Source organism: Gallus gallus, chromosome 1 (genome assembly GCF_016699485.2).
Source record: "Gallus gallus isolate bGalGal1 chromosome 1, bGalGal1.mat.broiler.GRCg7b, whole genome shotgun sequence".
NCBI lineage: Eukaryota > Metazoa > Chordata > Aves > Galliformes > Phasianidae > Gallus > Gallus gallus.
In genome coordinates this window covers 125,833,769-125,855,620 of record NC_052532.1, presented here as the reverse complement: position 1 = coordinate 125,855,620, position 21,852 = coordinate 125,833,769, and the positions used below count along the sequence as shown (strand labels likewise).

The window sequence follows — 21,852 nt, the reverse complement described above, 5'->3', positions numbered from 1 at the left end:
TGGGCTTCATTTCAGCAAGCATAAGTATATGCTTGCTTTTCCCCGGTAAGCAAATGCCCTGAATAGTTAAGGTAGAAACCTGTGTTCTATGTCCTCTCTTGCCTTGAAAAAAAGCAAAGTTGTGCAGCATCTAGTAAAAAAAACCCTACATGTTAGTGAGGCAATGAAGAATCAGTCTTTGTTAAAATTTCCCTTATACTGTGCCTCATATACATTTCCTGCCTCCATGTCTACTAAGACAAAAGTTAATATAAGGACTTATCAGTGGCAGTGCTGTGTGTTCCTACGTTCAACTCTAATGTGTGAAAAAAAAAAGGTATAGAATTCAAATTCAAATTAGACAAACTCAAATTAGACTTTTAATATACAAAATGCCAAAGCACTCACCTAGGAATGCATTTCAGAAAAGCCTGAATACTTAATAAGAAGAGGTACCAAACCCAGAAGATAGCAAATCCCAAAGAAAATGTTCTTTCTCAAGGCATTTCTCTTGAGCATAAAAGTGAACTTCAAGTAAATATACAAAAAGGGGAACCAGAGCCCCACGCATCTCTCCTGGGCTCTGGTATTTTAATTATCTTTTTGCATACAAATAACCGGCTCACATTTTTCTTTGGAAACTTGGCTGAGAAATGAAAAGAGCATACCTTCTTATGTAACAGCTAGAAAACTTGCCACAGAAGTGTCTTACCAATTCAGAATAAATTTAAGCCCTTATGCCCTTTGAAATTACTTTTCAACATGTTTGAGGCAAGACTGAAACCTGACCAGAGAAACTAAACCACCTTGTAGAAATAAGCAAATGAGCAAAATCATAAAGCCCAATTACAAGGTCTGCCTCCGGAAAGCAAGATTGCTACTTAAAGGACAATTTATGCAAATATGTTTTAGTTTCTTCACTTCTAAATATTTCCCCCCTATAAAGCAAGTTTGAAGATCATCCACTGGGGAAGTTATGGAGAGAAAAGGATTAGTATTCGATGATACCATCCACAACAGAATCTCAGAAATATTATAGTTCCTTGGCTTCCAGCAAGGGAAGATATGTTCTATGAACCTTCATACAAACAACTGAAATGCATACATTTTGTTCCTTTTATAAAACTTCTCATTTTGTTGTAAATTATGCCTTAAGGAAAAATTTAATCCCTAGCAAGGCATTTATCTTGCTTTGTAATGGTTCTAATAAGAAATTAAATTGTATAAAGCAAGAACCAAAAAATTATAAAGTGAACATTACTGAGCAGGACCATTTCTCACTCTTAGATAAACAGCACTGGCATTTGCATATATAGCAACTGTTTCCACTATAATCATTTCAGTGAGATGCTTCATTCCACCCTCATAGAAAATGATTAGACCTTGGTCAGTTACTTTTATCACCTCTAAGCTATATTAAGTCATGTGGCAACTACAGCCACTACTAGAAAGCTCCAGGTAGTACAAAACAAGTAGTAGGCTGAGCTACAGGTGTGCCTGGCTCTAGCTCTGCCTCATGGACGCATATCACATCTATTTAGTTGGTAATGCATCCTGGATGCACACTGCAGCTCATCTCTGGCTCTTCCCCCCAGCTGGACTTGGTCCCTGTGCTTAGGCTTCATCTTCATCCCAGTCTTCTTTTTTCTCAGAATGCAGCCCCAGCCTGGCTGTGGCTCAGTGCTGTGCTTGTCATCTACACCTGACACTGTCCATCCTGGGCGGGCAGACAGGGGCTGTCCCCTTGAAGAAAGCACTGTCTGCACTGGGGAAATCTTCAGTTCCTTGGTCCCATGAGGCAGTTGTCCTTGCTGAGGCTAGCAGCAGGAGACTGTAGGCTGGAATCTATAGCAACCTTCATTTTTCCCTGATGTGTAAGAAATATTCCTTCATCTCGCTAACAAAAGCAAAGGTTAAAATTGCAACAATAAAACCAAATAAAGATCATCCAAACCACATAAAACAACAAAAAATGTAAGACCTATCAAAGTAAAGAAAAAAAATCACTTAATGGGACACTAAAGTAAGAGAACATGTTGTTTAACATACTACAATCAGGTACTTGAATAACTTTACAGTGAGGTTTTATATTAAAACTTGTATAGATATAACAAATGAACCTTAACTATGTACATTCCTCTGCCATCCTACTAGCGCATACAATAGATGTAACCCTTTTTCTTTCTTTCCTTCTTTCTTTTTTTTTTCTTTAAATAAACCAACGAACAGAAGAATGTATTTTGGAACAAATACGTGGAGTCTTTCTGTTACTGTACCTAGTTACCATGGTCACTCACAGTAAACAAAACATACATCCTACTTAGCAGAATCCATTTCTGTACTTAAACTGTAGAAAAGTAAATGTTGGTTAATGGTTAACCCAAAGTAATTAAGTTAAAGAGGTGACTGAATGTAAGAAATGGTTATAAAACTGATCTGCCTAATAGTTGATTCTGATGACATAACTGTAGTTTGTAAAGACAAACCAAAGTTAAATTATTATGGATAACAGCTTGAGTAACACTGCAGCCTAATTTTAAACATCTGCATTTACCACCAGCAAATGCATATCACCAACAATTTAATCACAGTATCAGCAGCATTAGTCTTATGTTTTCTTTTGGATTTACACTGATGCCACAAACATGTAATGCAGTAGGTCTGATCACAATGATATGGTGGGTTCCTCTTGTGGATGTGTGGAGATGAACAGAACTGTACTGAACTTAACATTGCACTGATGTTTTCCAAACAGTTCCTCAAAGTCATCTTTAATTGTTGTATGTATTACAGAATGTACTCATAAAATTTTACATTGAAATATGTAAAGTCACAACTTTATATGCGCCAAAAGGAAAACACAAAGAAAAAAAGAAAAGTAAAAAAAGTTAAGATCTGAGTAATTACAAAAACTATTGAGTAAAATCAGCAACCACCACCTAAACTGTGAGACACAACAGCATTTGTTGTAGAGCTATCGTCATTAGGTTCCTGATGACAAAAGACAGCAATCAAAATCCAAAGGTCATTACCAATGAAACAGCAAGAGATCAGTAATTTTGAAAACTACTGATTTTGTTTTGATCTTTTATTTTAATTTGTACCTTCAGTATGCAACACCATTTCTCTTTTTACAGTAGTGCCTTCTCAAATGGATAGAAAAACGACTAAATAAACACAAGCTGTAAAAACAAACCAGCCATAAGAATCCTTGTGTCTCACTTGTGAGTTATGACTGCCTTCTTGTGGTTTCACAGACTTCACTGTTACCACTTCTAAGACTGATCTCAGCTGAAGTTTTATTCTATATATCAAAAGTTTATATCAATTTACAAAGGAAGCCAGGATGAAATAAACTTCACTAAGCAGTAGGAGGAATTAAAAACACTGACACTAACTTGAAGACTTTAGGATTAAATACAGAATCTCACAGTAAGACATACACTTTGGGCCAAATCTTGCACACATTTCTTGAGGTTAAGTAATCCAGTTGAGATGAACAATAGCTAATCTAAAGCATGAATAGGCAACATAAAAGATGTCTCATCAACTAATTGTTTCTATGCTCTACTTCAAAACCCCCACCCTTCCAACACATTTCTTAGTGTGACCTTTCTAACATGTCATAAAGTAGATTTTGCTACACAAATGAAATGATAACAAAAGTGTATGCTGATGGGAAATAAGCACTTAAAAATAACAAAACAGACTCTAAAAATGTAGATGTTTATGACCTATTTACGTACATTTCAGAAACAGAGAAAATTTGAGAAAATATGAATGATTTACCAAAAAAAGTAGTAATATTCCAGGTTTCAGAAATGTGTATAAATGCTAACTTATGACTATTCTGTTAGATTATTAGGTAGCAGGGTGATTCCCAAAAGTATGTGATGTAGTATACTTACAGGCTTCATTCACCTGCACTGCTGACCAGGTGATCATTCCAGGGTCAGCTACAAATACACAAGGGCGTCTCCACACTAGGAATTAGAGTGAACCGCAGCATATCCATTGAGCAAAGCAACTGGTGTTGACAGATCTAATGCCTGCACTAGATGTATGCCAAGATTCCTTATCCTTCAGAGTAGTCTGGTCCTATGGAGTCGGTGCCCATTAACTGTTACAGCACATTAAGTTCCCAAAGATCACATCTTCCAGGAACGTTCATCCCGAAGAATCCTACTGCATGAACTCTCAAGTTGGTCCACGGTGTTGAAAATATAATAAAGTAACTCAAGGGTCTCATTCCAAACACACACTCTGATTCACATTAAAAAACATGTGTAGAAGTTTCAGAGATGTCTAACAGCTCCCACAAACACAGCAGAGAAATATTTCAGTTGTTCCTTCTAGACTAGATTTTCCTCATAAGCCATTTTATTTCATGGCCATTCAGAGCACCCACCATTCCTTTCTGGATTTGCAATGGGGTAAGGGTTCTGGTGTCTTACATACTGAAGAAAATAAGAATAAATAAAAGGGTAAAAAACACATATTGTTAGATCATCTAAAATGTTTAACATAAATAGTTTAACTGTATAAGAACATGGGATACTCCATGCAGATTGTACTGTCATTAAGCCATTTCTGATCATAAAACTGCTAAATGCATTGTACTACATACTGACCAGGGGATATTTTTCTGCATTTTCACATATTCTGTTCTGATACATATGTGAGGAACATCATTAATGCTTATGTCTTTGACAAAAATACATTAACACAAAAATTACCAAAATTGATAGTTCTTTGGTACTCACTTTACTATGACTCAAATCACAGTCAGTATCAAATCTTATACTCACACTGTTGTACTTAACCTACCAATCATTTCTGATACAATCATATGAAATTAACATGATAAATGTCAGGATTTACTTTATTTGTCTTCCCTTATTAATAGTTTCCAACATGCTAAATATTTCAAATATGAATTGGTAGCTATATCAACTAGAAGCTGGCAAATGTACCTATTTCTATTTAGAAGAAAAATAAATTTCATATACTATCTTTCTCAATAGAAAGAATTTGTGACAAATATCCCCTATGCTATTCTAATTATCTTGATATATTACTATAAAATTTCTCCTTTTTAAATTGTGAAATGGAATAGGCTCAACAAACATAATTACCAAAATACACACTTTGCTTCAATGTCCCAAGTTCTTTCAATATTGCAAAAATGTGCAGAAAAGTGTAATCTCAGCACTAAGAAAATAGTGCAAGTAATGATCATAAAGATTAAATATGCAGTCTAAAATCTTGACTACAATTACACATTGGTAGTTCCAAAGATCCACATATATTTATAAATAAATTTTGCTGTACAAAAATCCCATTTCAAAAGACTGTTACAGCATAGCAATGCTCTCAAAAGTAACAAGTGTCAAAATCAGCACAGTTGTTGTACATCTAACAGTTATATTAAACAGTCTTGGTTGTTTTTTTCCCTGCTGTCTATAAAAGATCAGGCTCAGTAAGTGAGATGCACTTCACCAGACCTGGGATTTCCTAGTGACATTTGGACAAGTATTCTGCAGTCATCCAGGAAAGAACAGCCCAAATGAAAATATCTCTTGGACTTGCACACAGTACAGCCTATCTTCAATCTGAGTGAAAAGCAAGATAATAGTGTTAACATATGCTCAGAAAGCAGTAATTCAAAGAAACATATGTCAGCCACACAAAAAATCAGCTTTCACCACAACAGTTAAAGCAGCATTTCAGGAAGAAGTCCTATTTCCTAGACATGTTTTAATTGTTGCAGTTTTTCAGTATGTCTGCCTTGACTGTAGGCATTACAGGAAGACAGGCAAAATGTAATGGGTGTAGTTTAATTAGCCCACAACTTTATTATCTCATATATATAGCATAACCCAGCTACTAATCACGCTCATCTCTCTACAGCTTCTATTGCTTTGGCCCTCAGCCAGTCCCTTCCCAATTCAGCTCTCAGATGTGCAGGAAGCAACCCACACTACCACATTATTAAGCCAATAACAAAGTGGATGCCAGTCGCAGCTACATATCACACCAGATGATGAATGTCCCTCTCCTTATTTCATCATTTAACAAAAGGGAAGCTATGACCCCTTTCTCCTGTCTTTAGTTGAGTGCTGCTGTCTCTCACCAGTTCCCAGTCCTTTAAATCTTGTTCATATTTGTGCACAGACCACATTTTTACTCGCACGCTCTTTGAAGGAGCTGCAAAGGCTCCCAGAACAACAAAGGTTGCAATGGCATTGTGTTGACAATGGATGAAAAACAGGCATCGTGTGAAGTTACACACAGTAGGGTGGGATATATGAGTCTTTCCCTTTCCACTTGATCCTAGCCGGGACCCTTCTACCCTGCACAGACGTAATACGCTCCTGAGAGAAGAGTAGAACTTAATTCACATTGCAATGGATACAATTCATTTCTTCTACTTAGGAGCTTTTTCCAGATTGTTAAGAACTGTATGCCATTTGATACGTACACAATTGCTACAGTCCAGTCTTCTACAGCATCCTGCAACCAATCTTAAATTGTGGGGAAAAAGGACAGATGAAAAGGAGAGGAATTGAACATGAAATGTTATTACTTGAGAAAGATATAAGACACTACAACTATTCATATCGCCTGGGCTACAGGGATATTAACTGTATCTCTCAGCAGTGACAATTTTCAGTGGAAGTTCTAAGTTGCCACACTGTATTGTGATAAACCTTTCCATAAACAGAAAGGCCTTTCATGTGCCTGTTTTCAAAAATACAGTCTGATAACTAGCTAATGAAGACATACCATGAAAAGAAAATAAATCTCTCTTCAAGACAGGACTGAAGTATTTGTCATTGACACACGTCTGGTTGCCAGAGATATAGCTGCTATGCATAGCAATCGTTTCCTGACAAGTATATCATGTTTCAGACATATCTGGCATTAGGTGAAAGAGTTTAAAATTTAGACAGCTTAATTTGTGTTGAAGTTACTGAAAAGCTCGTAACGTGAGAGGTATCAAAACTCAGCATAAGTTCCAAGCCACGATATTTTAAAGAGTCCAGTCAATGTAGACAATTAGACATAGAATTTTTGAGAAAATTCCACTGGTAGGAGCAGAGTAGTTCTGAAGTTTAAGATTTTGTTTTGTGTCTTCAATCTAAACAAAAGACTACAAAGGAAAAGAAAATAATAATGTCCACTTATTACAAGCTGAAGCATCTACAGCTGAGATTAATATCAGTTATCAACATCTTGACTTATCAGTAGACTTTCTCTATTATTTTTTTTTCTCTTTCTTAATCTTAAACAATCTTTTCTCACAAAAATGACATATTCTAGTTGTTCCACCCTTGGAAACCAGATACTGATGGTATGCTTCAGGAATTCCATCCCTATTGCATTGTTACCAGTCTTGTCACCTGTGTAAAGCAATTAGGAAAGACAGTGAAGTGAAGTGGGTTGTGGTACTATAAATACGTCGATAATATTCAGGTTTGTTTTTCATTGGACTGAGGAGCTCTGCTCGATTTGCTTTCTCAGTGGGAAGGTCATGGATGAGAACAAATTGACTGAGGCTCGATCTATACCAGATGGATCTACGAGGTATGAGTAAGCATCTTAGGGGCATGAAAATTTGACATCTGCTATTATTAAGAGGACAAGTTATGTCTGTTGATGAAGCTTACAGGGATGCCTTGAAAACCCTAAGGGCACCTGGATATATAGAGTAACAATCAGTAACTGGGCAGTATCATATTTGATAAAAAAAAAACATGTACTGTCTTTAGTGATATCCTTAGCCCTGATTACATCAAAATGTCTCTCTACCTTTTTATACAACCTGAAAGAATCATTTCTAAAAATATCTCTGCTTGAAGTCAGGGGTTTTTGCATCTAGTAAATAGCTGGCAATTCACTTTTACTTTATCCTAATGGCATAGTAGCATTTACAAGCACAGTTAATTGTAAAGGATGATGTAAAGATTAATTAAGATGGTATTTAACAAATTCAAGTTAATATAAACAGTATATTGGAAAATATCTTTATATATATATATAATTTAATATTTTTTATTTTAATTTAATATATATATATATAAATATTATGACTCAAATATATAATTATATATATATATATATATATATATAAATTCTGAACAGATAGTTCCAATACATTTTGTACTGGTCTAAGAGTGTTTCCACTCAAATCTCTAGAGACATTACCATCAACTGTAGAGATATTAGACCAATAATGAAAGCTCCAGAAAAATTCTGTATTAAACTACTAATCATATAAATGAAAGAGCTGATGAGTATCTTTCAAAAAGCTAAAAAAAACTCCAGCTAATGAAAATACAGGAACTTACACTACATTAATGTGTAAAGATCTTTAGTCTTTAAAATTGAGTCATGCTTTCTACCCTAAAACAAAGGCAGCCAACATATCCTTCAGAGAACTCCAGATGTTCATTTCATTCTACAACTTGGAAAACAGTTTGGTTTAATTTTCAAGTCTAGTCCACATCTGTGCTCTTTTTTATCTACTTGAGAAAAATAAGGTTCAAGAAGGCTTGAAATAATTATTAGTTTCTGTTAAATATAATTGCTGCTGAAATTATGGCTTCAGTTCTGTCTAGTTCTCAAATGTATGTTTGTGTTTATCTATGCTTAAGCAATTTTTTTCACAAGATGAGCTAATATGCTGCATGTGCAATATCAAATGCATTCCTACTCCAGTTGGTCAATGAGGATACTGGATGGAAAATTCATAAAATTTAACAAAAGCTTACCATCTTACACGTTGTTCATTCAAATTTATAACTGGAATCCAACAATAAGTGACTAGTTGCAAAAATCACATTCTCTTTCTTTCTTTATTCTGACAAACATCCTATAGCTGATAGTAACTACTATATGAAGAGAGTCATACTCTCAATAATTGGATGATTTTTGCTTCTTTCTGACAGCTTTTTAATGCCAAACATTCTTTGCAACTATTGCAGGTCCAGAATGACCAAAGGGGAAAGAAGCCTCAAGCTCAATACATCCATTTCCCTACCCAAAATTGCTAGATATTAATCAAATGTCAACATATAAACTATTTATGACTAAGAAAAATGGGAACAGATAATGATGTGATTCATTTTTATCTAGCTGTAGTTCCACAGTAACATGATCGCATTGTATTCAAAGGAGTTATAACCTTCATCTACTTGGGGAAAAAAAAAACAAAACACAATACCTTATTGAATTAGTTTCTATATGAGAACATCAATTATGAAAAAAATAATAGTAACTGTATTAGGACTCTATTGTTATTGTTATCTATCCTCAGATTTCAGCTACTTGTTTCCTTACAAATTTGTCTATCCATGTTCTAAATTCCAACAAAATCCAAAGCCCTGTGGCAAGTGAGGTTAAGAAATGAATTTATAGTGCTTAAGATCAGAAAAGCCTAGAGGCCTGATTGGAATGTTTTTGTTGTACAAAGATATTAACAGTTAAAAAACATCATCAATTCATCACAGATGATGTATAGCCCTATATCTATGCTTTAAAACATGAGATGAGAAATCATGTTCATGGGTATGAAGTGCATGTTCTTCTTTTCTTTTTAAAACAGAAGTTAATGCAAAGATATCTCCCCCAAAGAGTAAACCATAAAGAAGAAAAACAAAACTATTCCTATAAATTCCAAGAATGAGAAGGAAAATCGAACTATGCTTGCTCTGTATCAAATGAGCACATTATTCTTTTATACTCTTCACCACTAACTTTAGTTTCTGGCTCTGTGAAAAGAAGACATCTACTTTAAAGGAATCATTATTTGCCTCGTATTATCTTGTTACATCCATAGCAGCTAGACTGGAACCTTCACAGGCAGCAAAAGCATGAGCTCTTTACTGCCTTGGCTAAGAGTGCAGTTTGACATGTGACAGTAGGGAAATTACAGTGGCAGTAGTTTGTCAAACTTCTGACTAGGAAGAGAAGAACTTTGCAGTAGACACAGCCCAATATTATGCCTAGGGAGGCAAACAAGCTTTGTCTAATGTATGGAAATATACCATGCGTAAAGCTCGTCTCTCATCACATGACCAAAATTCCTATGTATGTGCAATGCAGTAAATCCAGCACTTCTGAAAAGGCATGGAGCACACATGTAAAAAGATACAAAGTTTTCCCTGAAGAATTGGGATCATTGTTTAATCCAAAACACATGTAAGCAAATCACAGTATTGATTAACTCAAGAGAACAGGCTGCCACCAACAGAACCTGTCTGGCTGAAAGCTCCTGAAAGCTCTCCAGAGTAAAGTGATAATGTTTAGAGACCAGGAATTGTTCAGACAGCAGAAATAGCCTGTTCCTTTGTACCTCTTTTCTCACAATTCATCAGAGTGATTGGTCATGGTTAAAGAATCTAGGAAAGACAAAAAGGAAAGCAAACTGCCATCACCCAGACATAGCTTAACTGCCTTCACTCTGCCAAGGTACTTTTAGAAAAGAACTGGACAAAACCAAGGTGAATAGAAGCTAGCCACATGTCAGCACAGCTGTCTGACAGGCTGAGCACCTGAGCATCCCTGGTCTAGAACACACTTAATATTTGCATGTATTGGACAAGTAAATGACAGCACTATGAATTATGTAGATCTTCACGGTGAATTTTCTTGGAGGTGTTGCCTGTAAGCATTCTTCCTGAAGAAGACTGAACAATTCTCAAGCCACATTTTTACTAAACTACAAATAAAAAGAATTAGCCTTTTCAAATCAGATAAAACCAAAGCAACTCAGAATTAGCTGAAATTAGAAGTATTAACAAACAATTCTTACTATGCCCATTGTATCCATGACAGAGCAGTTTCCTATTTTGAGTCCTAGTTTCAATTGATTTACTCTTTAGTCTCAATAAATCAGTTAAGTCTACAATCCCCTCTATTCTGATACAGTTTCTTTTCCCAGCTTTGTCTTCCCCAGTGCATGCATACTGGAGGTCATCTTCATCCAGCTTTCTCCCTTTTGAGACTGTCTCTTCATTTGCTTCTCCTTCAAGTTCTGGGCCATAACTTCCATTAGTAATCTCAGCTGCTGCCAGGGGATTTACTCCTTTTGCAGACTGAGTCAAGTCACTTCTGTTTTAAAAGAAGATAATACAAAATACAAACCAAGGGAAAATAAATAAATAAATGAAAAACATGCAGCGTCTATAAGGGTATAAGATGTAGGTGCCCTTCTGTATTATGTTTTTGATTAATAAATATGCTTAAATGATTTAGACATCAAATCTCTTTGACAGCCTAGAGAAACACTGATGCAAATACAGTTCAGAGAAGTCAATGGAAATTTTTATATAAACTTCAGGCAGAGATTGTTCCCCACATCTAGAAATATCTGGTATTCTTTCTGGTGGATGAAAATGAACACAGTCTATTTTCAAGCTTTAAGGGTCCTCTTACCTTTCAACACCCCAAGTTCTCCACCTTCATATCCTGTGATCTCTTGGACATTAAAGGATCAAAAAAAAAAAAAAAAAAGAAAGAAAGAAAGAAAGAAAGAAAGGGGATACAACTACATTTGGGCTAGCAAGTTCACAGCATTCTTCTTTGCTGACAAAGGCTGCATAGGTCCAGTGTTCATACATGAACCTGATCCAGCCGAAATCAACAGTAGGCTTTTCATAGACTTCAAAGGTTTTTGAGATTTAAGGCCCTATAAGGCTTAGCTATGAGAAAGATCAGAAAATGAAGATGCTTGGTGTAAACTCCTAGTCAAGAAAGCTTTCGGTGCAAGGTTTATAATTGCTAGGCACTGATTACTTAACATCATTTTGAATACAACTTTTCTATTATATCATAGTCTTGATTATTAATAGTACTTCTAATTTTTAAAAATACAGATGCAAAATTGTTGAACTTCCTCTGTTTAGAGAAAGTAGAGAAGTACTCAAACCCAGACAATCACAGAAAGCAAAAAGTCACACAGAACAGCTAATGGAGACGCAGACCAGGCAATGAATAATAACCTCCATTTGTAGATACACACGAATTCAGAACTTAGTCTTAAGAAATTTCCCTTTGCAAAATGACAAATGTTCAGCATCTGGGAAATCAGTCTGTTTTCCAAGTTGTCTGAGGAATGTATTGGGTTATTTTTGTTGTAGGATACTTACTAAACAAAATACACTTAAATAGAGTAACAGAGACAACTAATATGCAGACAATAGTTTAATAATACTATGAACAGCACCTCGTTTATAACCTATCTTTTCATATTTTTTCACTGCTTTCAGTATTAAGCGAGTATATGTTGGAATGGGAAAAAGATTTGTATTTGGAAAAATCCCAATAATTACTTTCAGAAGTTTTCTAATACTTCTCAAAAGTAACACCTCCTTTCCCCCAACATACACCTTTGACATTAAAAATATGCCTTGCCAATATTTTCTACACATAGAACATCTACCTCAAAACACAATACTCAAAATTATATTAACAAATTAGAGAAATCAAAACTGCTAGATAGCAGTGATCAGGCTCGATAACCCTTAAGCTCACAGTGACTGTGACAGCCTTCACAAATGCCAAAGAGATTTGCGCTTGGTCATGAGAAAAAGTTATACACCCAATCAGGATGTGACTGCAAAGACTAATTGGGAACCAATTTCACAATGCAGATTCTCAACACCTAGAATAGCGTAGGTGTTTTCCCTTGCTGTAGCCATCATTATTCAAAATGAACATTTAGTCTTCAAAAACTTTACATAAGATCATGTTAGAAGATCTGTGCATCTCTTGTTCATGATGGCAGATCTCCATAATATGAGCATACCAAATGTCAGAATAATTATCCAGACCATATGCCATCTGAACAATAAAAAGAGAAGAATTATCTGCAGTTCTACAATTTTTTTACAAAATCATAAAGTAACGGCAAATGTTCAGATTTGTCTGTGGAACAATATTAACAGCTGTGTGCTTGTAAAGGGACATATGAAAGTCAGAATTATTTAACACAAAGACTATTTTTGGAAAGGAGATGAATACTGAAATGGCAATACAAGCAGATGACACGCATTTCTTAAGTAGTAACATGTAGAAAAGATTACGAACATGTCCTGGAAGACCTACATCTCAGTGCCTGGACAGCCTGTGAATTGAAACATAAGCACTCCATGATTAGAAGACAATGTGCCTACTAAGTCACATTACAAAAGTAGTGCAGCTATTTTCAAAAGACTCTATGAAGTATGACAGCTGCTCCAAAAGTAATGTCTCCTATTTTATTACATTGGCCCACATCAGAGGTGGATGTTGGTGGTATTGCAGTAGAGGCCAAACCTTCCTGCCAATATTTCATCACAGAATCACAAAATTGCAGGGGTTGGAAAGGTCCTCAACAGATAATTGAGTCCAACCCCGCTGCTAAAGCAGGTTCCTTACAATAGGTCACATCAGTAAGTGTCCAGATGGATCTCAAATATCTCCATAATAAGAGACTCCATAACCTCCCTGGGTAACCTGTCCAGAGCTCTGTTACCATAAAGTTTTTCTTCATGTTTGTATGGAACTTTCTCTGCTCAAGCTTTAGGCTATTGCTCCTTGTCCTATCACTATACACAATTATGTTACACTTTGTTTCCATGTGACAGATGGCAGCAGAGGAGCAGTGTGGCAAAATGGTGTCTAACGTGGAAATGCAGATGAAGCAAAGGTTTGTCACTGAATTCCTCCATGCAGAAAAAATGACACCCAGTGACATTCACTGATGCTTGTTGAAAGTTTATGGAGACCAAACAGTGGATGTGAGCACAGTGAGGTGGTGGGTAGTGCATTTCAGCAGCAATGACTGCAATGTGAAAAACTAGCCATGTTCAAGATGGCCAGGCACAGCCACAAAATTAAGGGCATCTCCATCAGCTCATCTGCACAAATCAGCAAATTCTGATCAAGGAACTGCGTACAGAGCTCAATATCTGCTTAAAAGTGTTGAAAACAATAGTGACTTTGGAATATCACAAAGTTTACACCAGGTAGATCTCACAAATGCTCACACAGGAACAGGAGGAACCCCATATGCAAGATTGTCAGGACCCAATGAACCAAGTTGCAGTCAACAGCTCAACATCCAAGTGGACACTGGTGACAAGTGGCATTCCTCAGAGACAAGTGTTGGGACCAGTGTTACTTAACATCTTTGTAGGTGACATGGACAGTAGGATGAAGTGCACCATCAGCAAGTTTGCAAAAGACACCAAGCTGAGTGGTGCATTTGACACGCTAGAGGGAAGGGATGCTATCCAGAGGGACCTGGACAAGCTTGAGAGATAGGCTTACACCAACACCATGAAGTTCAGCAAGGCCAAATGCAAGGTCCTGCACCTAGGTCAGGGCAATCCCAAGCACAGATACAGGTTGGGTGGAGAATGGCTTGAGAGCAGCCCTGAGGAGAATTTGGAGATGTCAGTTGATGAAAGTTCAACATGAGCCAGCAATGCGCGCCTGCAGCCCAGAAAGCCAACTGTATCCTGGGTTGCATCAAGAAAAGTGTGACCAGCAGGTCAAGGGAGGTGATTCTGCCCCTCTACTCTGCTCTCGTGAGACTTCACCTGGAGTATTGCATCCACTTCTGGAGGCCCAAACAAAAGAAGGACATGGATTTGCTGAAGCAGGTCCAGAGGAGGGCCACAAAGATGATCAGAGGGCTGGAGTACCTCCCCTGTGAGGACAGGCTGAGAGAGCAGAGGGCTCTTAAGCCTGGAGAAGAAAAGGCTCCAAAGAGACCTCAAAGCGGCCTTCCAGTACCTGAAGGGGGCCTACAGGAATGCTGGGGAGGAACATTTTGTAAGGGCAGGTAGCAACAGGACGAGGGGAAATGGCTTTGAAGTGAAAGAGGGTAGATTTAGACTAGATGCTTGGAAGATATTCTTTATTGTGAGGGTGGCGAGACTCTGCAACAGGTTGCCCAGCAAGGTTCTGAATACCCCCTTCCTAGAAGCATTCAAAGCCAGGCTGGATGGGACTTTGAGCAACCTGGTCTAGAGGAAGGTGTCCAAGCCTACAGTAGGGGGTTGAAACTACATGATCTTAAATGTCCCTTCCAACCCAAACCATTCTACAATTATATGAATATAAAACTGAAAGTGACAGTTTCCTGGATTGCATCATTACTGATGACAAAGTCTGGTGACACTACTACAAGCCAAAACAGCTGCCAATTAATTGGCAAAATGTGAATTCCCCATTGAAGAAAAGGCTCCAGATACAGCCCTCAGCAGGTAAAGTGATGTGTGCTGTCTTCTGGGATAGGAAAGGGGTGATCCTTCTGGATTTCCTGGACAAACCATAACCTCTGACAGCTATATTGTAACACAGACTAAGCTGAAGGCTCAAAATTCAAGTCAGGTCAGAGAAGAAAACTTCCGTAACACAATAACCCAGGTTCCATGCCAGCTTGAAGATCATGGAGTGCATCACCAATCTTAGCTGGATTGTCCTACCACAACCATCACATAGATCAGATTTGGAGCCTTCTGACTTCCATATGTTCAGGATGATGCAAGATGGACTGCGTGGGCAACATTTTCCTAAAAACAATGCTGTCATAACAGTTTTGAAAATGTAGGTCACCTCCACTGGTATGGATTTTTACAAGCACAGCACGCAGGCTCATGTTCATCACTGGAGAAACTGTATAGCTAATGGCAGTGACTATGTCGAAAAATAGTGTTTGTAGCTAAGAATTTGCTCTCTTAAACAGTGTTATTGTGCTTTTTGTATCTGTTGTAGTTCAATAAGAAACAAATAGGAGCCACTACATTCAGAGTGACCTATGTAATTTAAAGTTTTCAAATTATTCAGGACAGTTACAATGAGCGATTTCTTCATGATCTTAATCTCTGCATCAGGGACAAACAGACACATGAACCCTAGATTTTTCAGTTTGGCCTACAGCTTCCATATGGAATTGATTGCAGGATTCTGCAGGTGCAATCACTTCAGAGTTACAAGCAATTTGAAGGCAGATGTGCTGGCATTTAGACAACTAGCTGCCTGACTTGTAGGTAAAATCTGGCATTGCCTATCGAGAGGTAATTACTTGCACATTATTTGCTTGAAGGTATAAAATCTGAGAACTTTTAATTATTTCTTTAAAAGAATTGCCTGGTTTCCCTCAAAAACTTCAGTTGTTCTGATAGGCCATGCTCTATATGAAACATGGAAAACAAACTCCTAACACTATACAGTTATCAGTCATTCAACTTAAACTTTTAAGGCTTTAGTGCTCTCTCTTATAGCCATTACAAGTTATGCAACCTGAAGAACTGCTATCTAAAAAGAACATGTTCCCATCCTTTCAAAAACAAATTTTGAGTTAGTATAAACCAATCTAGCTTGATACTTACTAAGTTGTAATTCTTAGCACACTACTGCTAGATTTATACTGTCACAGTTAAGAGGGAAAAATCTCAATAATTTCCCTTCATTTATCACAAACCTGGCTTACCATTTGAGGGATGTCTACACTGCAACAAAAAAGTTAGACTGGACCTCATCTAGTATTCAAAAAGTTTAGCTTAGGTATGAATACAGATATTTGATCAAGTTCATCCATACTTGTTGGTACATTTTTAATCAGTGCCCACCTTAGTGAGTTTAAAGCAATACCTCATGAATGGTAATAACAATTCTGGGTCACAGTATATGTGTATATATCTCCAGATATATATATGGATTTCCCTCTTAATAATAAATTAATATATTTGCCTAAGATTCAGTTAACAGCTGAAGACTACCAAAACAAAACTACAGAGATATGCAGATATCTAAAAAACTAAGGGGGAAAGAGCATCTGCTTGGATTTAGCACTAGCATTTTCTTTTTAATGCACGGACAACCATAAATGACCATTTATGATCATACATAAACTAATACAAGAAATTGATAACACGGAGTGCATTTAAAAGCATTGTATCTTTAAGATGTAATTACTCCTATTGTCTGTTACAGTTACTTATTCTGATCTAGTGCTAAGCTTCCCAGTACTCAAGAGATGCAGACTTAGTGGAGCGTATCCAGCAAAGCCCCAGTATGATTAAAGGACTATAGTACCGCTTGCAAGAGTAGAGAGTGGGAGAGCTTGGTTTGTTGTGCCTGCAATAGAAAAGATTCTGAGGTTATCGTCATCATTTATAACTATCTGATGGAAGGGAATAAAGAGAACAAAGCTAGATAAACTCTTCTCAGCGATGCCCAGTGTCAGGACTGGAGGAAAATGAAACACAGGAGCTTCTCTCTCTGAATATTGGGAAGTTTTTGTTGGTTTTTTGTTTTTTTTTTTTTCTTTTTTACAGTGAAGTTGAACACAAGAGGCTGCTCAGAGAGGTCATGGAGTCGCCATCCTCTTAGATATTCAAAATCTGATTGGAGCTAGCCCTGGCCACCTTGTTCTAGATGACCATGCTCAGAAAGACTGAACTAATTCCCAGAAGTGCTGCTGGAACCCTACTCAGTGACTCTGCAGGCATGTGGCTGTGGCTTCTCCCTGTTCCCGTGACTCCACACATCACACATGGCCAGTCTAACCACTATCAACAACCTCTTGCTGCTGCAGTTCTGTCCCGTTATGTTCTGCTATGCTCTTGGCTCCTGACTTGGCACACAAGATGTCCACCTCCACTACCTGAGCCTATTTAACATCTTTGTAGGTGACATGGACAGTGGGATGAAGTGCACCATCAGCAAGTTTGCAGAAGACACCAAGATGAGTGGTGCAGTTGACACGCTAGAGGGAAGGGATGCTACCCAGAGGGACCTGGACAAGCTTGAGAGATGGGCTTACGCCAACACCATGAAGTTCAACAAGGCCAAATGCAAGGTCCTGCACCTCGGTCAGGGCAATCCCAAGCACAGATACAGGTTAGGTGGAGAATGGCTTGAGAGCAGCCCTAGGAGGATTTGGAGGTGTATAAAGCAGAAAGACGTTTGAGAGGTCTGTAAGATATGACAACTAAAATAAAAGATTCACAAGCTCATGAGTCCAAGTAAACACTGCTCTTTTTCCACAGTATTTTCATACTGTACATTTAGCCTATGAGCTTACTCTGACATTTACCCCAAGCTTATTCACAAATGAAACTTTCAATCAAGCTGTTTTCTGAATCTGGCTGAAAAAAACAGGCAGTAGAGGTTAAAATCTAAACTGTGCTTTCACTCAACTTGAAAATGGAATGCTAGAGGCCGTTGCCATGCCTGCTCCCTCAAAATGGGACGAGTTCATCAAAACTAATACCACAGACGGAATAGGCTATACCCATACACAACATAAAACGTATGTATTTAATGCAGACATAGAAATAATGTATATGTACATGTATTTCATACATATATGACCCATGTAGTGGGATATCTCCCATATTGATCACATATGTCCCTTGTTGCGATCTCTGCCTAGAATTCTCCAAATTATCAAGAACTGGAAAACTCTTCGGAACTGCATAGCAAAAAGCAAACATCTGTGCCTGTTTAGCAGGCATTCTGAAGATCATACAGTTTAGACTTAAGTGAACCATTCTTCTTCTAGCTCACACCAATAGACTACGTGGAAAACAAAAATCAGTTCTTTGACTTGTGTCTTGGTTAAAATAATATCCTGCTGAGAACGCACCTTTAAAATGGGCTTAGAACTAATTCCCAAACATAACAAAAACACTAAGAGTACAACTCTCTCGACCTTCTCAAACAGAGATAGTAAAGAAAAATGCAGGGGGAAAAATAATGAAAAAATCTTGTGAACAAAATGAAAAATATCAATGGTCATTCAAACAAGGCAATCAGCAGTTAGAGAAGCAAATGATTATTTGCTGTTGATACTACTCACCCTCGTTCTCTGTGAAGATTACTGAAGTGCTTTTGGCACCATGAACCACATGACATGAACTCTCTGAAATGTGATGAAGTCCTCCAGCAAGCACCTGCTTGCTATCTCCATGACCTCCCACCATTGAGGTGGTACCTAAAACAGTGCTGGGAAATGAGTGGGTCACTTCTTTCAATTTTTTTTTCTAACTGTGGGATAGTACAATTCTTTTCTGATCCTGTTTGGAGGAGCTGGTGTTTGGTTCACTTCAAAGGTTGAATCAGATTACAAGATAAGTGGATATCTCAGCAATGAACAGAACTCCAGAGACTGCTGCCAGTTTAGATGAAAACGGAGGGGCAGGAGGATGGCTGTGTTAAAAGGAGGAAGAGGAGAGAAAATAAGAGGAATATCACACCCTTTAGCACTCTTGGAAGTGCTAAAACTTGCGAGAACATCCAGTGCTTCCTGTACTATAAAACCCTCCTCCTTTCCTTCATTAGAGGACAATGGAAAGCTTAACTCCTATAAACGAGAGCACTTTATCTTCCAAACATTTACAGTTTCATATCTTGCAAGAGTTTAATCCCTGGTAATTTATCTAAATTGCCATGTGCACGTAGGGGTTAAAACTGCAAGATTTTCACTGATTACAAAAAAGCAGCCAGTTATTAAGTCCTAACTTAGTAATTTGCAGCTTATTTCACCCTGGCTAATTAAAATGTAATCACTATTGTGCATTCTGTCAGCAGTTTTAAGTCAGAAAAGAAATCACGCCAAGAAAACACACGCACATACAAAGCAAAAGCCTTTCACCAGGAACAGGCTTGATCTAAACTGCCTCGTTAGCGCTTCGTTAGCCACTGAAACAGTAAAACAAATAAGTTACAATCTCCTGACAACGCAATAACCGCTCCCGAGATAATGAACTATTTTAACGAGCCCTCCGCTTCCAAGAGATGCCGCGAAGCGGGGCCCGCGCTGACAGCGAGCGCTTCGCCGCCCCGGACCCGGCGGAGCTGCGACGGAGCTGCGGCGGAGCCTCAGCCCGGGCAGCGCGTCCCTCCGCCAGGGGAGCGTCCCCGCTCCGTCCAGCTGGGAGCCAGCCACAGGCACGGCTGAAACGAGCACGTTAAGCTCCCCTTCCACGCTTTTTCTTTCCTGCCGTCGGCTTACCCTTAAGTATCCCGCCCGACAGCCTTTTGTGCCAACACCTTAAAGCTACTTTATCCCCAAAACACTGGCTTCCAGTTTCTAATTCACGGAGACGCACGGGGAAGGTGAGGAGCGCGCTGTATGTAGGGCTGCGCTACCCCAAGGTGCGGCGGCTATTTCCCAACGGGCTAAAGAACCCTTCCCAACAGGGACCTGGCTGCTACCGAGCGAGCAGCACTAGCCGGTCCGGGGGCTTCCGTCATTCCTTTGGCTCAATGCTTGCACAGTTTAGAACAGGTAAGGAGGGAAGACGGGTAAGGCGTTTATTGGATGGAGAAGAACAGGCAGGCACTCACCTCCCATAGTCGCTTTAGGAGCTTTCAAGGCTCTCCCCCACCCCACGCCCATTCCGTTAGCCAGAACCGCGCCCGTGTGTTCCAAGGGCACCTGCGAGGAGCCGGAGCGCCCGGCCCGCATCCCGCCGCCCCGCGGGCAGCTGACACGCGTGTGCCGTGCCGTGCCGGGAGCGCGGGCGGCCCGGTGAGCCGCTGCCTCCTCCCAGCGACGGAGGGACCGACGCCGCGGGGCCGTGCCCACCTGCCCGCCGCCGTCCCACCGAAAGCCGTCCCGAAGTTTGCCCCGGAGCGTTCCGGCCCCGGCAATCCTTAAGGCCGCGCCGGGCGGGCAGCGGGGGCCGAGCGTCCCCGCGCTGCGCCGTGCCCCTACCTGGAAATGCTTGAAGAAGGCGGAGATGCGGGTGATCTGCAGGCTCAGGCACCTGGAGGTGCATCTGGCGGTGGAGAACGCCTCGTCCTGCCTGCGGGCGGTGGCGGCCCCCGGGCCGGCGGGGCTGCCGCTGACGGCCGTCACCCAGAGGAGCAGGGCGAGGGACGCGCCGGGCGCCCTCCGCACCATCGCTCCGCGGGAGGGGAGGGCAGAAGGGCGGCCGGGTGCTGCGGGCTGAGCTGCTGCTCGCCGGGCGGGTGCCGGGCTGCACTGGGGACAGACAGCTCCGCGCCGCAGAAACTAAACAAGAAAGTTCAATCATTCAACTCTCCTCACCCCCTTCTCTCCCTCCCCTCGGCCCGCAGCCCTCCCCCGCTCGGCGGCGGGCGGGCCGAGGCTGACAGCGGCCGCGCCATTGGCTGCGCCGAGCGGCAGCGCCGGGGCGGGCGGGCGGTGTGGCCGCGGGCAGGTCGGCCGCTGGGAGCGGGGTTCCCGTTGCGCGCCGCCACCTGTGGGCAGCCGGCGGGCAGGATTCGCGCGCCGCGCCCTCACACACACGTACTCACACGCGTAGGGGCCGGGGAAGCGACCCGTAGCAGCGCGCCGCTGCTCGGCCCAGCCCCGGCCCACCCTCTGGTACATACAGGGACGGGCAAGGACGCGGTGAAATGACTTTTTGAAGCGCGGTGCGCTTACGGAGAACGTGGTGAGCGTTTGTCCCAAGGTGGAAGTCGTAAAGGCTTTCCTGAAGAGAATGATTAAAGAATGCAAGTGTACCAGTCATCCTTCCAACACCTCTGGGTAGCAGCTGCAAAGTTAAAATACCGTCTTTGGCTTTAAAATGGCTCCCGCACAGTACGCAGCAACTCAGGTCCTTCTGCTCCTTCAGCTCCTGCGTGCGGTGGTATGTAGCACAGAGGTTACACGCTGCATTCCTCCCTGCACGTACAATGCACGGACTCCTCCCGCTGCAAGTATGTGCTGCGAGAGAGCAACGGGGTCTGCTCACACTGCCGTCTCTGGTTTGGGCCTCCTGAACCTGAGAACCCCGAGAGCAAGCTGAAGTGAGTCTTCAGGCCATTGCAGGAGATGTGGTACAAGGTGCTAGTTGTAGTGGCCATTAATAGTACTAGCACAAGGTGTTGTAGTGTAGT

General features: G+C 40.1%; 1 protein-coding gene across 1 annotated transcript in view; it reads right to left on the bottom strand.

Moving 5' to 3' along the window:
- ANOS1 (anosmin 1) overlaps positions 1–21,047 on the bottom strand; it is a 130,691-nt gene extending 109,644 nt beyond the window's left edge. The window contains exon 1 of the mRNA NM_205424.2: positions 20,699–21,047. Coding sequence (NP_990755.2) covers positions 20,699–20,887 — 189 coding nt within the window. The 5' untranslated portion in view covers positions 20,888–21,047. The remainder of the gene's footprint in view (positions 1–20,698) is intronic.
- Between the last annotated feature and the right edge of the window lie 805 nt (positions 21,048–21,852).